Source organism: Cannabis sativa, unplaced genomic scaffold, assembly GCF_029168945.1.
Source record: "Cannabis sativa cultivar Pink pepper isolate KNU-18-1 unplaced genomic scaffold, ASM2916894v1 Contig3, whole genome shotgun sequence".
Classification (NCBI taxonomy): domain Eukaryota; kingdom Viridiplantae; phylum Streptophyta; class Magnoliopsida; order Rosales; family Cannabaceae; genus Cannabis; species Cannabis sativa.
Window position 1 is genome coordinate 741857 of NW_026870039.1, and position 15872 is coordinate 757728.

Sequence of the window (15872 nt, forward strand, 5' to 3'; positions counted from 1 at the left end):
CTTGTGTGAGTCACTATAGCCTAAGTTGATGCACTTCACAGAATGGTACTGAAATTTATGACCTTGATAAGGTCAAATACAAGGATAGCATGTTGTACCAAAAACTCTAAGACATTTATAATCTGGTTTCTTAGAATGGTACTGAAATTTATGACATTTATAAGGTCAAATACATGGATAGCATGTTGTACCAAAAACTCTAAAACACTTGTAATCTAGTTTCTTAGAATAAAGAACTTTAAACAAGCGCTGGTTTTTAAGGACAATGGTGGGAAATCAATTTATGAGATATACTGCATTTTGGAGAGCATCCCACCAAAACCTTAGAGGCATGGAGGCTTGGGCTAACAAAGTTAATCCCATTTCAACTATGTGTCGATGTTTTCTTTCAGCTTTTTCATTTTGAGGAGAGGAGTGTGGGCAAGAGTGTTGAAAATCTATGCCCTTTTTAATGACACACTTTGAAAAAGCCTGAAATTCCCCCCCACCCCAATCAGTTCTAAGAGCTTTGATTTTCCTATCAAACTGATTTTCTACAATGACTTTGAATTGAGTGAAAGCATTAACAACTTCAGCCTTAGTTTTCAAGGGATAGATCCATGTAAATCTACTATAATCATCGACAAAGTGGATATAAAATTGAAAATTTGTGTTAGACATCACAGGTGCGGGTCCCCACACATCTGTGTGGATGAGATCAAGTGGGTGTTGTGCTCTACTGTTACTCAAAGAATAAGGTAATGCATGTGATTTTCCAAACTGACAAGCTTCACAAAAGGATTCTTTCTCATTCATAGAAGTCTTTACATCAATATGACTCAACACATTTTGTAAGACTCTACTAGACGGGTGACCAAGTCTCCTATGCCACTTATCTTTAATTGAGGACGGGGGAGGATCAGCAACAGGCTGTCTCTCCTTTGATTTTGACACTAATCTAGAAAATAAAAAACTTTCAACAGACTGTGGGAAATTGTGATGGTGTAATTGACTTCTCTTGTGACTTTCCAACTAGTACAAACCTTCCTTAAGTCTCCCTTGAAGAAGAGCCCTCCTGGTTGTCACGTCCTTCACAACACAATAAGAAGGAAAAAATTCAACAGAGACATTATTGTCTCGGGTCAGTTTGGATATACTGATCAAATCTTTGGTTATTTTTGGAGCATGTAACACATCGCTGAGCAAAAGTTTACTGTTAGCAGAACATAAAGTATTGCTTCCCACAGGATGTATAGGAATTTTATTACCATTTCCAATAATAAGATTTCCTTACCACGATACTCAGACTTCTGTATCATATTTCCAGCATCAGATGTGACATGATTTGTTGCTCCACTATCGGCATACCATGCTGCATCATTTACCATGTCTGGTGTAGCAACAAAAGCAGCAGCTCCTTGTGCACTCTTGTTTGAGTTTTGAGATCCAAAACCTTGAGGTGGAGACCCTATAAAAGTCTCATCATACCTATTGTAATAATAAACAGATGAATGACCATAACGGCCATAATCTTGACATGTTGGCTTCGAGTTTGCTCCACTGCAATCTCCACGACCTTTGCCTTTATTTCCATCTTGTCCACCACCTCTTTAATTACCACGATTTTCAGATCCATTGTGGTTATGGTTAGGTCCTCTTCCACCTTGAAAACCAAATGGTTGAGTTGTGGCAAGATTTGCAGATGGAGATGGTGAGGAGTTAGCAGCTGCAATCTTGTTTGTGCCTTAAATAACACTTAATCTTTTGACTTTGCTATCAAAACTTAGTAGTATATCCGGCAATTCTTGCTAAGAGGTTTAGGGACGAGCTTCTATCATTAGTACAATAGGTAAATATTCAATATCCAAGCTAGAAAGAGCATTAGAGACAAGAAGTTTTTCTGGATAAGGGTCTCCAGCCAATGCTAGAACATTTACTCATTGGTTTTTTTGTTTGAGATAATCAACCATAGTCATGCTCCATTTTCGAACAGTTTGGATTTTGGTACGACACTCATCCATTTTTGCCTTGGAATGAGATCCAAACAGATTTTCAAGAGCAGTCCATAATGTAGCAGAGGAATCACACCCCATAGCCTATGTTGCAATGCCTTTAGACATTAATCCATACACCCAGTAGCAGTTGGTCGTGTACTATCCAAGCCTCAAAAGCTAGATTCACTATGAGAGTTTGAACTCCTGCATCTGTCTTAGTGGGTATAAACTCATCTGGTTTAGCTCTTCAACCAGTGAGATATCCATCTAGACGGTGACCACGAACGAAACTATAATTTTTCATAGAGAGTAGTTATTCCAATCAAGTTTTGAAACAAAAGATTTGGTTAAGGTACTTCCTACCTAAGGTATGAGTATATTTGGAGTCTTTGAGTCTGTATGATCCGACTTGGGGCAGCAGTTGAAGATTAGCCTTCGACACCATTGTTACCAATGGAGGCTTGAGTGCTGTGAGCAAGGTTTTGGGTGTTATCAGCCATTGCAAAGCCACACGTCCATTTGGCTCTGATACCAAGTTTGAAAACAAGAAAAATGTAACAGAGAAAATGTAGTAGAGAGATACAGAGAGAACTGTAAAAGTTCAACTCAAAAAAATTTGTGACTGGCTGATTATATTATATATTAGTAAATGGTACATTTTAGAAAATACAATAATACACTAATGATTACATACTGAAATATATACAAAATATTCTAACAAATTCTGACATCAGAATAGAATATTAGAGTTGCGACCACTCTCTAACGGCTCTATTTGACAGGAAGGCAGAGGACACAAAGGGAATAATCCCATTCCCTATCAGTTTTCCTCTATTCCCTTTTTCTACCTACCATCGGCTTGATTCTTCTTCTTAAATTTCCCATACAGTTAATAAATTAGATATTATAATGCATTATTTCCCATAAGACTCCATCTAATTGGTGAAAGCAGAAAAGTCATCTTTTTTAAAAAAAAATAATAATAATTAAAAACTAAATAAAAGATTGAAATTTCTTCATTAAATTAGGATTGCGATGGTGGTGGTGTTGTGTTGAAATAGAACTATTAAGGAGTCGTTGTACTTGTACCACAAAACCAAGAATGAAATAGTACTACCAAGAGTTTGTGTAGTACATATTTTTGGTTTGATTATGGTGTCATGAGCTGTGGTTTTGCTTTTGCATTTCGCAATTTAGTAGTACGCAAAAGAGAGCGGTAGTAGTGTAGTACTAGTACTCTTTACACAAGGAGCTTTAAGTCATAATTGGGATGTGGATAGAAGAGAATGCTAGTACACAAACGTACAATTCTTCTCTTTGGGCCTTCTTTTGGGCTCTCTTCTCAAGTGCATTATTATAAAAACACAACATTAAGACTCTTCTAATCCACAAATCACCACCACAGGACAATTTTGGATTGCAATCTTTGTTTAGATTTAAGGTGCAGCACAAATGATATGGTGTGTCAAAAAATGGTGAGGTAAATGCACAAGTTTTTACTTATTAATATATAATGTAATTAAGATGAAAAGAGGGGATGTGAAACAGAACAAGACAGGGAACAGACAGAGCATGGATGGAGCTTTCGACAGAAAGTGAAACCTGTTGTGGCTCTACTCATGCACTGCCTCTTCCCTGGCTCACCCTGTGCCCCCTTCCCCCTTCTCTTTCATTTTCTCATTGTTTTTGTTCTTTTTATAATGATAGCTGTCTTTCAATCTTTTATATGCATGTTATTATTATTATTGTTGTTGTTGTTTTGCTTAGATGCATTTGTTTGTTAGTATATACTAGATACGTAGAGTTCTTCACAAAGGGGATATTCACTATAAGCCAAATTAGCCATTGAAATGCAAAGAATGATAGTATAAGAAAACCATGAGAGAGGGATAGACAAAGGCTAATCTATATTCGAATTTCGCTTCTTCATTACATAATGATCCGTCGTTCTAATTGATATTCGTTATTTTGGCTGAGAATCATCAATATATGCTTCTTCTCTGGATATACTAGATCGATAAAGCAGATTATTCCAATTCAAATGAAGCAGAATTCTGCAAGTAAAATCACATTTCATGAGAATCAGATTTCAAAATTTGGATGAACAAAGTCAACATCACAAGTCTTTGACATGTTAGTTTTTGCTTTTATACTATTTTCACATCCTTCCTAAACATGAAGAGGTCATAAGAAACCTATTTTAATATTTGTTTTCTCTGTTTTCCATAAGAAACCAAGTCAATGTAAACTAACCAATATGCATAGTCAAAGCAAGCAAATAAAGAAATGGTTACTTGTTATTTTGGTCAGTCCAGCAGAGAGGAGGGCAGTGAGTATTGAGTTTGTGATCCAATTTACCAGAATCAATGACCTGCACATCCTCCAAAAGGATAACATAATGGTTGAGCACCTCCTGTGCGCTCTTCTGCCCTCCAATCATGGCAGCCACTAGTTCCCAGCGACGCGGGTGTTGTTCGTCAACGACGGCCAGAGCCAGCTCAAACAACTTGTTCTCCTCCCAACTCCAACAACCCTTTGGTATATCTTCCATAATTGAGAGAAAATCCAAGTAAGAATAATGACAAATATTCATGAACACTCGGATCTAGGATCCGAATTCCATTGCAGGCTAAGTCAATACAAGAATCTTTTCAGGTGGGCTTTGTTTGATTCTCTTCGGCAGATTCTCAGTTGGTTTTTTCGGAGACAACTCAAGAGTCAGGTGGTATCTGTTATGGGCAGACTAACATTTGGCTACACTTATAAACAACACGTTTCAAAATATATATATAAAATATAAATAGACAGCATAATTTAAATCTAGTAAACTACAATCTCCATTTGTTTTGGCCAAAACAGGAAACTATTTACCAAAACAGTAAGATAATAAGAGACTCTTCATTTACCATTTCTTGCAACACCGAGGATCTCTCTCTTTTTCAAGTTATAAAATACCCCAATTCTGTCATTGGATTCCAACTAGTGTTAATAACCAAAGTCTACGGCATGAATAGACATGATATGATATGATATGATTATTATTTTATTATTATTTTTGTTTTTGGGAGAGGAGGCTAAGAGATATCATATTTTATGAATCGTGTACTGTTATGTTACTTAAACCATGGGATTAGATTGTCATTTCTTTTAACCAACCAATAATGGAAAGGGACCTAACCATTTTGATCCATAATTATTCAACAAATAATAATAAAATATCATAATCACTTACGTTTCATGTTTGCAAAAATAGAAAGAGACTTGGGAAGCCCACGTAATACACACTTAAGGATATGATTATTTTTAATGACTTTGATTAGGTGAAAGGGGTGGAAAAGGAGATATGATATCAATGAAAGAAGGGCCACAAATGGGTAGGTAAAACCAAAATTAACAATTATTTGTCTATTTTAGAAAATGAAATAATATAAATTTAAATATTTACTATGTTATGGTGGCGGGTCAAAATTAATAAGACCCTACTTCATCTTTTTTTAATAGGGTGGTATAGACTGCGGTTATGTTGATCGATTTTTTGTTTAGATAAGTTTATATGTCCCCTTCAGTCCAGACACGACTGGACTCTATAAGATTTACACAATTTCACTTTTGGCTAGTCATCACACATTTTATATATGATTTATACTATTACTAATACTCATATCCTCACGCAATGCAATGCCACTGATTTTCTTCTGGTTACTGCCCTTGGATAGTGTTATAATAAAATAGGAATGATATTATCGAATGAAATTTTTGGGATTGATTCGCACACTAGGTTGCTCTCCTTAAGACGCTTGCAACACTGCCCAAGAATGTGCAAAGTGCAAACAATGGAAAAATTTTAGTCGTCCCTAAATAAAACAGCCCAATCGAAATACCACTGTATAGGAGCTCTACTGCACGATAGAAAACCGTCGAAACACCACACCCAAAAATTACTGCTCGGACTACTTATATAATGTAATCGTAAATAATAAACAGTAAATGATTTTTCTATGAAAAAGATGTGTTTCTCCTATTAGTTTTGATGCATTATATAGGAAATGCACAAAAGGTCATAACAAGAAGAAAGGCGTTGAGTGAGATCGTGAGAACGATGCCGAAAATAAGAACACGTCTCATTTTACCAATTAATTTAAACATGTTTAAAAACTGTTGAAATTAATTAAATAAAAATAATAATTAAATTTTATCCAAAAAGTAAAGTATCACACCACACCAACTGACCTAGTCGGACAATGCGCGTCGTGCGTGCAATGGGTAAGTGTGAGTCCTCACCCATTTGCACAAAATTGGGTACCCTATGGGGCCCTATCCCAAGTGGTAGGGAAGGTTTTGATGCATTATGTCCTCACCCGTAATGTTTTGATGCATTATATAAGGAATGCACAGAGGTAGTAATGGGAAGAAAGACGTTGAGTAAGATGGCTTTAGTATATCTAAATAGAAAAATCATAGATAAGAAACTATACTAGTGATTGTGGTTCATTCATCTGGCCATAGACTAGAGCCACTTTCAATTCGGTAATATTTTGTTCATTAATTACGCCAAATTCTTTCATTTCCATGTAAAGATAATTTCCTTCACGGGTATGTTCACCTACTCCGCCAAATATAGATACGCTCCCATAAACTTTGGCAATGTTGTTGATCAATTCCATAATGAGTACTACTTGGTTTGTTTGGTTGTTGGCCTGACCAAATTTGTTGATGGAAAGTCCTTACTGCTTTGTCATCCAGAGCATGGGTCCCCAAGGGTGTTGATTAATAGGCTCCAATAGTCTTATTGGAAGAAAAATGTCCTCCCAAAATACCATGCAAGACAGTTGAATAAAGTGAGTGAAAAAAGTTATACATTTTTAAAAATGAAAAATCGTTTTACCAATTAATTTAAACATGTTTAAAAACTGTTTTGATTAATTAAATAAAAATAATATATTAAATTTTTTTCAAAAAACAAAGTGTCACACCACACCAACCGGCTCGTGGTGGGTCAAGTATATATCCACACCCATTCGCACAAAACTAAGTACCCCTTAGAGCCCTATCCCAAGTGTCAAAATTACATTTTATATATACCCTTATAAACAAAAACTCATATCCACTCATGTCAAAAACACTAAAACACTATCATTTTGTTAAAAATTCATTAACTCTATGAAAAAGTTCCAACAGATCAACCGATTATGGAATTTTCTGCTTCAAACTTCACGCCTTCAAACGTTTTTAATTTGAATTTGAAGTAATCCAAAAGGCTGGCATTGAAGCTAACAAAAGAAGCTATTTCTGTCCCTACCTTAGGACTTAGGAGTTAGCTTGCTATAATAATAAACAACTAATCTTGATTATTACTATGTTGCTATTTGTTTATTTTATCGGAAGATAATTAGTCATGATGTTATCATCCACTTGTTCATGTGGAGCACAAAAGTAACACTTTTTTTGATAAGGAATGAAGATAATTATTCTTCATACGACTTGCTAAGAAGAAGTAAAGATCGTTTCTAAATGTCTTTTAGTTTTTCATTCAACTAGCAGAAGGCTAACATTCCTCTCCACTTACTTTTTTTTAACACTAAACTTGATTAGTATAGAAATTCATTATTAGAATCCACCAATAATGAAAAAAAAAAAGGTGTTTACTAATAGCCTGGTACACAATATTCTAACCTGAAACCAGACTCCCTGTAAAAGACATTTCTAACCCATTTTCATTCTGGGACAAGACATGAGAAAGACCGATATTCTTAATAAAGGTAAGTTTAGCATCAAGCAAAGAAGCTACAAGAATAGGACCTAAATTTCAATGAAAGCCAACAGTAATGGATCATTATTATTCAGCAAACAAAATTGGGTAAAACGCTACTGCACCTGTCCATACACCATGTAGAACGTCGTCTCTCTTCCACAACATGTATAATGATGCGGCTACTTACCTTTAGAGAAGATAATAAAAAAATGTACCAATGAGTATATCATACAAATTATGATGCCAAAGATTGATAAACTTAGTAGATGTGTATTAACTACTCTTAGCGGGCAACCTGGGTATAATAGCTTCACTGGGAAGAGCTGAAATGGGCAATTGCATCCATTTCCTGCTGCAATAGTAGAGCATCAATAAAGATATCCAGATCATCCCCCTGCATTACATCATCTATTGCATGACAAGTTATGCTGACACGGTGATCAGTGACTCGCCCTTGAGGAAAGTTGTATGTTCGGATTCGTTCGGATCTGTCCCCAGTACCAATCTGCTTAAAGTGATGAGTGTACAACAATCACCAAAATCAGAAGCAAGATTTAACCAAGTTTTTTTATCAACTTTAGTCTCTGTTGTTTGTTACCTGTTCTGACCGAAGTTTTGACCTATTGCTATGAACTCTAGACCTCTCTATTTCATATAGCTTCGCACATAGAACCTTGAGAGCCTTGGCCTTGTTCTATAAAGAGAACATTACATTATATTAGGAAAACATACCAGTTAGAAAGTGGAGTTAAGGAGCCACTAGGCATAGTGATAAACAATTGTAGGATTTTGAAGAGGTGCAGAGACATAATGTGTAAATCTTAGTGTGGATGGTGTGGTTTGGTATTGAATATAAGATTCTGTATAAACGTATGAAGAAAATAAAACCAGTTGCAAAGTTCAGAATGATCTACCATGTGTTGGGACCGTTCATCTTGTATGTTCACAGTCAAACCGGATGGAATATGAGTTATCCTAACAGCACTGTTAGTGGTATTAGCGTGCTGTCCACCTGCACCACCAGACCTGTATGTATCAATTTTCAAATCTTCATTCTTCAGCTGCACATCTACCTGCAAGTCCCAAGGTACGCACACTAAATATAACGAAAAATAATGATAAAATTATCAAATAGTCACACTTCGAGTGCATATGGTGAAGAGAAGAATTATTGAAATAGTAATGGCCAAAAGTTTAGTACTTCATCAGCCTGAGGTAGTATAGCAACAGAAACAGCACTTGTGTGAACACGTCCAGACTTCTCGGTTACAGGAACTCGCTGTGAAAAGGAAATATGAGTATTTCAAAATAGAACTCATAAATTTGGAGCGAAGAGAGGCGAGATGATACCTGTACCCTGTGAATTCCACTCTCAAATTTAAGTTTCCCATAGACATCAGCCCCTGAGATAGCCGCACTAGCTTCCTGATGATAAGTAACAATTACAGACCTTTCACAAATGAAATTATGACAGCAAAATTTTGATTTCAATAAACCAACCATTTAGAACAGAAATAGAATTCAGGGTCAGACCTTATAACCTTTAAGATCTGATTCTGTAACATCTACCACTTCAAACTTCCAACCTTTCTTCTGCGAGAATCTCTCGTACCTGATGAAACAAATTGAGAAAGTTTCAAAATTTGAAATCATTATTAAATGAAATAGTATACAAAAGCTAAAAAGGCAGTGCTTTAACATACATTTTGAAAATGTCCATGGCAAACAAAGAGGCCTCGTCCCCACCAGTGCCTGTAAAAATTGATCATTTTTTATAATAGAGAATCAAACTAAGAGAATGACACTTAGCCATGAAACACTTAGAGTAAAATCAACGAGTTTATTTTGTTATTTTCAAGCTTTCAAATTGTTATTTTTTGTTTAGCAAATTACGTACCTGCTCTGACCTCCAAAATGCAGTCCCTCTCATCAGCATCATCTTTAGGAAGGAGTAACTTCAACAATAAATTGTGAAGTGTTTTCTCTTCTTCCAAGGCCTGATTCAGTTCATCATTGGCCACAGTAAGCATTTCTTTATCATCAGAAGATTCAGAAATGAGTGACCTCAAACTACAAATCTCCTTCTGCTTGGACCTTAAGTGAGAAATGAGGTCCATACAAGGTCTGAGCTTGCGAAGCTCCTTATTAGCTCTAGCAAACTCAGTTGGGGAAGCTTCTGGCTGTCTTTTCAGTAAAACAAACTCAGAATAACTACAAATTAAATTGAATAGGATAGGAGATGAGTGGGGTGGTGGCTTGACCTACCTGGTTCACAGCCTTTTGAAGAAAAGCAGTTCGGTATTCAATGGCCGAAAACCTCTGTTCCATGATCCTAATTAGATTGGGCGATATGTGAGCCTCAGCTTGGGATTCTGATATGCAAATCACTGAGAATCCATGATCCATAAAAATTGTACAAAGAAATAAAAAAAAAAACTAAATGAGAAGGCGACGCACCGGTTGACGATGAATAATTAAGTGTAGCCATTGATACTGCCGGTGTTCTCTTGACAGTGGTAGAGAAGCTCCCGTTGCCGAAGCGCAGGCATTTGAGCTGAAGCAGAAGTTGATGATTCCTTCTCATTCTTTGAACCTCGTGAGTCGCCACTGACGAGCCGACTCACAATCGCAGAATACCAAACAATTTATTTATTTATTTTTTTGCTTAAACAACCAAGAATGACCAACGGAATGGTCATATTTCTAATATTATTATTTGTGTAATTTAATATTAAATTTAATTTATTTTATTTTAATAAGTATTATAAAAAATTGCTAACTAATTATAAAATTACCACATAATCTTGACTCTCTTCATCAGCTGGAACTGGGATCTTCTCCCACAAAGAGTACTTTAGAACTTTACAGTCACAAGTGAACTCGTCCGAGCCAAGAAGGCCAACTGTCCTCAGATTTGCCTCGTTTAATAAGAAATTAGCTGATCGCAAACCAAAGGGAAGACCTAGTAAGATTTTACGGCATTCAACCATTTCAGCGGTGGGGATTGGTCTTCTGGAAACTACTGTTAACGCGATAAAGTAATAAGTAAGCGACCTTAAAGTCATAGAACTCAAAACCAAGTTTTTGAGCGAAATGTTGTTGTGTTGATGGGGGAAAGACCCGTAGTCCAAAAGAACTCATTCTTGAACTCGGTCTTGTTTGGCAGTCTCACAATGATCCTTCGATCATTTGTGTGGGTACCGAGATAATAAACGCCCCCTGAACATCTCTTCCTCGCAGGAACGACTTTGACAGAGTAAAAATAAACTAACTCTAGGGGAGTGGGACACTCCCATCCTAGGATGTGATACAGAACATTTAAACTTGCAAGAATTCTGTAAGGACTTTGAATCAGTTGAAAGGGGCAATTCCAAGATAATTACAAAATTCTTTGTAGTACTCTCTCAGGGGGAGAACTGCTCCAACCCTAATGTGCTCGAGGCTCCAAGCGCTTATCCCAGACGAGCCAGTAGTACTAGCATCACCGCACTCCTCGCGGATAACTCTTTTAAAGAATACATAGAATTTTTACTCGTTGATTATGACACTTGTAGGATTTTTTTCTTTCGAATTATTTTTTGTAAATTTTCCCTTCAAACTTTGGAAATAATTGTAAATTTTTCTTTTTGGTTGCATTAAATTTATTTTTCTAGATATTCTTTTTAATGTAAGACTAATTCAGGGTTAATCTACTGTAATTTAAGAACCTATGTGAATTTATTTTTGCATAAATAGTACTTTGACGGTAAAATCTGAGATTGCATGTGTCTGTATTATTAGAGTTAACGTTTAAATATTTAATATTATTATACTTATTTCCAACTAGTTTAAGTTTGTTAAATAAGTCTTTGTATTATAATTATAACGCTCGTGGTCATATTAATAATCTGTCTTAAAAAAAATAAATAAAATGCAACTAAAGGGGTACATTTGTAATTATTTTCATAATTCAGAATGAATGTTTTACAAAAAAAATTAATTTAGGGTAAAAATCCTTTCTATTTTAAATCAAAATAAACTCAAAACATTAGATATTTCTAAAATGTTTTTAAATAATATAAGAGAGCTTAGTTATTTAAAAAAGGAAAAAAAAATGAAAATGCATTGCATGAACCAAATCAAGATTTTTTAGCCCCACGTGTATACATTGTAATTTATACAATGGAATAGTTATCTCATCTCAATTTTTATTTTCCCATAAAATTTATAAAAAAATAAATCAGATAAATATTAATGTCTCTCTCTACTCTATACATATAAAAAAATTAATAATAAAAAAAAATCTCAACCAAAATGAAGCAATGAATTAGTGAATCAAGGCAGCCTGGAAAGGGACTCCAGTGCTCTTGATCCACTTATCTGCATCTAAAAATGGGCCAGGTGTGAATTGCGCAGCTTCATTCTTAGTTATCACATGGAAGCCCTTCCATTTAACTCTTTGGTCTGTCTTGGCACCTGGTCCAGTATTCCCGTATTCAGCGTAGTATAATGTGTCTAGCCCAAATGTCCCTTCCCAAGCTGACCATCCAGCAGGAGCAATAGCGTCACTAATGGTGCTCTCAATAACTACAGTCCTCGAGAACTCTCTCCATGGCCTGCCCAAGTAGGATTTTATGGTTAACTTATCAGGAATCAACTTCTCCTCTGGAACAATACTACAGTTGTGGAGCACGATGCCAGAAGGTTGATGTTGCTCTTTCCTCCCTTGAGCTGTGACAGCATTAGCTTGACCATCCAAGGGTCGTCTCAATATGAGTTGCGAGTTTTGGATAACACAAGGGCTATCTCCAAAAATGAAATCAACTGTTCCTGAAATGACACACTGGCTGTAGAATTGGCGACCAGAGAGCACATACAATGTGTCTTGGTAGCCATCCATTTGGCAGTTATGGAACAATGCCATCTCTCCCATTACTCTAAGTGCCACTGCTTGGTGTCCCTCTGGTCCTGCCGTGTTCTCAAATCCCATGTCCTTACAAATGAATCCTGATGCTTCCACAGCTGTAAGGAATATGCATGTAAGAATGATAATTTAAGAAAATTGTTAACTTGGATGTCACTTTAAGTGGTGTTACATTTAAAGTATAAAACGTCAATGTTTTTTTTTTTTTATTTGAACAATCAAGCTTCATTGCTTCAGATATTAAAATTTATGCATATCAATATATCATATTATTACTTACCAAAGGAGGCTGATCGTAAGGTAGTTGACCCTTTGGCAAAACTTTTGCTCCCAGTGACAACGGTGGCTTTTGGACCATCTCCATACATGAACACGTTAGGCATGCTCTTATCCACTGTGATGTACTCGTCATACACTCCAGCCTTGACGTGAATGATATATTTTCCTGTGAGACCAGATTTAGGGTAGGCAGCCAAAGCAGCAGCTATTGTCTTAAATTGACCGCTACCATCCTTTGCCACAACAGCTTGAGGTACGATTTTCTCGGTGCTTGCTTGTAAAAGCTTCCTATCTGAAGCAGAAACCCAGGTTGGAAAACCATCATTATTGGACAAAAGACGACGACTGTTAAGGGGTTTCACATCGATTTTCAAGCCAAAGGCATCAAGAATATCGAACATGACCCGTAAACAATGGCTAAGGCGTTGTCGGTGAGAGCAGATGCATTTCGTAAAGTGTCTTTCATGTGATTTTGAACTTTGGGCTCTGGTACTCCATCGATGCATGTCTCAGCATAGGTGATGACAGAGCTCAACCAACTCTTAAGCTCGGCTGAGCGTTCTTTGAGGGTATGTGTTGCACTTTCACCAACCATGGAGAATGAGGCTTGAAGTTGATCAACAGCGAAGCTCAACAAATCGTTACAGTCCTCAAGGGACATCTTCAATTTTGGATTGTTGGTGCTGTTGGCCTCGACCAACAAAGAACTAGTCAAGTTCAAGGACTTGCTAACTTGGTCCATGGTGGCTAACATGGCAGCCTTGAGATAATCCTTGAACTCAGCGCTGGAATTAGTGGCGACAGGTTTAAGGCTATCCACGCAAGAGTTCTTGTAGTTGGTAGCAGAGCAAATCAATTCCAATGTCTTTGTTTGCGAGGAGATGCTATTGCCATCACCAACTTCCTCCTTTTTTTGATTTTGAACGTTTACTATGGCGACTACAGCTAGGGCAACTCCCACTACCAATACAATAGATAGTGCTGACACAACTACTTTCCCCAGTGCCATGAAAATAAATAGAAAAACCTATATATAAATATATGTATCTCTCTCCGACCTCTTATCGAAAGAAATCAAAAACTCGTAAAAATTATTAAATTTACCAAGTACGTATATACGAGATGGTCGGAGAGAGACCAGAGAGAGAGCAAAAGATAAAATTAGTGCTAATGCTAGAAAGAGAGGAGGGATATATTCACCCTTCCTCTCTTTGTAAAGGAGTACTTTATTAATTTATTACTGTTTGAATATATTTGCTTGCAAATGAATGTTCTTATATATATATAAAAATTGAGTTATCTTAAAATAGCAAGGCTATATATAATATAACTGAATTATTCCAGATCTGATTTGACTCTTCCACCAAATAATATTATATGTCCTTATATTTTTTTGGTAAGCCGATATTTAAGCAACTTAATTAAGTCTTGCTTTGAAATAGTATGTCTACATATATACAATTAGGATTAATATGTATTATAGATACAAAAATTAAGAAGGTAAACATTTGGATAAACTTACACTGGATAACAGGGATGGATATCATTCAACTTTGTACCTAAATTTAGGTGTTGTCTTGCCTATTTATTATTATTTATAATTTTAATTTGAGAATATAACCCCGAGTCTCATAAATCATAATAATAATTGAACCTATATATTAATTTATTTTATTTTTTGATGTATATTTATTTTATAAATATATAATTAATATTAATATTATTCATAATATTAACTTCTAATTAATTAATTTTATTATCTAATTACCAAATAAAAAATAAAAATAACAAAATATCATATATAATATACATTTATAAGTGTATATTTATAGAGATAATAATGTGTACATTACTTGGAAGTCTACTAATACTTTTTTGCATTTGTTTTTTTTTTTTTTCAGTTAAAGAAGTTATGCCTTTTTTGGCTCCTAATTGACTGGTTGTTTTTGATTTTCTAGTTTAATGAAGTTTTCTTTTATCAAAAAACAAAATAATAATATGTACGTTACATATTTCTCTTTTCATTTTTATTATAATAAACATTACATAATCATTAAATATAAAATTATTAAAAGAAATGTTGCTATATATATATATTAAGGATGTACACGTAATAATATATAGATATTATAAATACGGGTTATAAAATGAAAAAAACAACATAAATTTTTCACACATAATACAATAAATATCATAAATGAGAATTATAAATAGAAAAAATATCATCTCTTATTATTAGCTAGATTTATTATTTATTGTATGATTACAAATTAAATAAAAAAAATTCATATAAACTTATGTAAAAGAAACAAATATCAAATAAAACAAACAATATATAATGTAGCTATATTAAAATTATGAAATTTTCTATAAAAACTCATATAACTAAATCTAAAACTAATTTATCATATACTACAAAATATTTTACTTTTAGTCACAATAAAACTTATGACTAAAAGTAAAAAATTTGTAGCTAATTATAAATCAACATTTATTTGTGACTAAAATATTCGTGGGTAAAAGTATTAGTTATAAAAATTACAATTTGTTGTGGCTAAATATATTTTTAGTCACAATACTTGTTGTGACTAAAACTAAATTAGTAATAACTTGTATGTAAATTAAATACTATGTTTTAGTCACAAGTAACTTTTTATTGTGACTAAAAGTCACATTTAATCATATAAAATTTATGTTGTGACTAAAAAGTTATTTTTAGTATTATTTTTTTGTAGTGATAATACATAATTATTTAGTACTTATAAATAAATATCCATACATAAATATATATTTATATATATATTGACTTTGATATGAGACTATGAGAGGTGGGGAGAATCCTTGCAATATAAAAACATAAGAGCATAGAATAAAAAATAAGACTCTTAACAAAATTGTGGTATATATATATGTTAAGAAATTAAAGTAAAATTAGCAAGATGTGATCAATATATATAGATACCTT

General features: G+C 34.5%; 2 protein-coding genes, 1 long non-coding RNA gene and 1 pseudogene across 4 annotated transcripts; 1 reads left to right on the forward strand and 3 right to left on the reverse strand.

Moving 5' to 3' along the window:
* Positions 1–3865: 3865 nt before the first annotated feature.
* LOC115713090 (protein RADIALIS-like 2) lies at positions 3866–7906 on the reverse strand. The gene is made up of 3 exons (XM_030641594.2): positions 7848–7906; positions 4268–4517; positions 3866–4027 (listed from the first exon to the last, which is right to left on the reverse strand). Exons 1-3 carry the CDS (start codon positions 7888–7890, stop codon positions 3937–3939), a joined length of 384 nt encoding a protein of 127 aa, XP_030497454.2. The 5' UTR covers positions 7891–7906; the 3' UTR covers positions 3866–3936.
* LOC133033292 (uncharacterized) lies at positions 4405–5583 on the forward strand. The gene is made up of 2 exons (XR_009685565.1): positions 4405–4542; positions 4629–5583. It is a non-coding gene; the product is annotated as an uncharacterized LOC133033292 (long non-coding RNA).
* Positions 6392–10402, reverse strand: LOC115713003 (peptide chain release factor 1, mitochondrial). Of its 2 annotated transcripts, none has more exons than XM_061108003.1 (11): positions 10183–10402; positions 9991–10112; positions 9623–9905; positions 9429–9477; positions 9259–9337; positions 9076–9150; positions 8927–9004; positions 8640–8798; positions 8324–8419; positions 8021–8230; positions 6392–7912 (listed from the first exon to the last, which is right to left on the reverse strand). In XM_061108003.1, exons 1-10 carry the CDS (start codon positions 10307–10309, stop codon positions 8036–8038), a joined length of 1263 nt encoding a protein of 420 aa, XP_060963986.1. In that variant the 5' UTR covers positions 10310–10402; the 3' UTR covers positions 6392–7912; positions 8021–8035. The 2 variants fall into 2 exon arrangements, with proteins under 2 accessions (XP_060963986.1, XP_030497366.1); XM_030641506.2 differs by having other exon boundaries at positions 9991–10097; positions 10183–10401.
* A 1397-nt stretch (positions 10403–11799) lies between these two features.
* Positions 11800–14156, reverse strand: LOC133033291 (pectinesterase-like; annotated as a pseudogene).
* Between the last annotated feature and the right edge of the window lie 1716 nt (positions 14157–15872).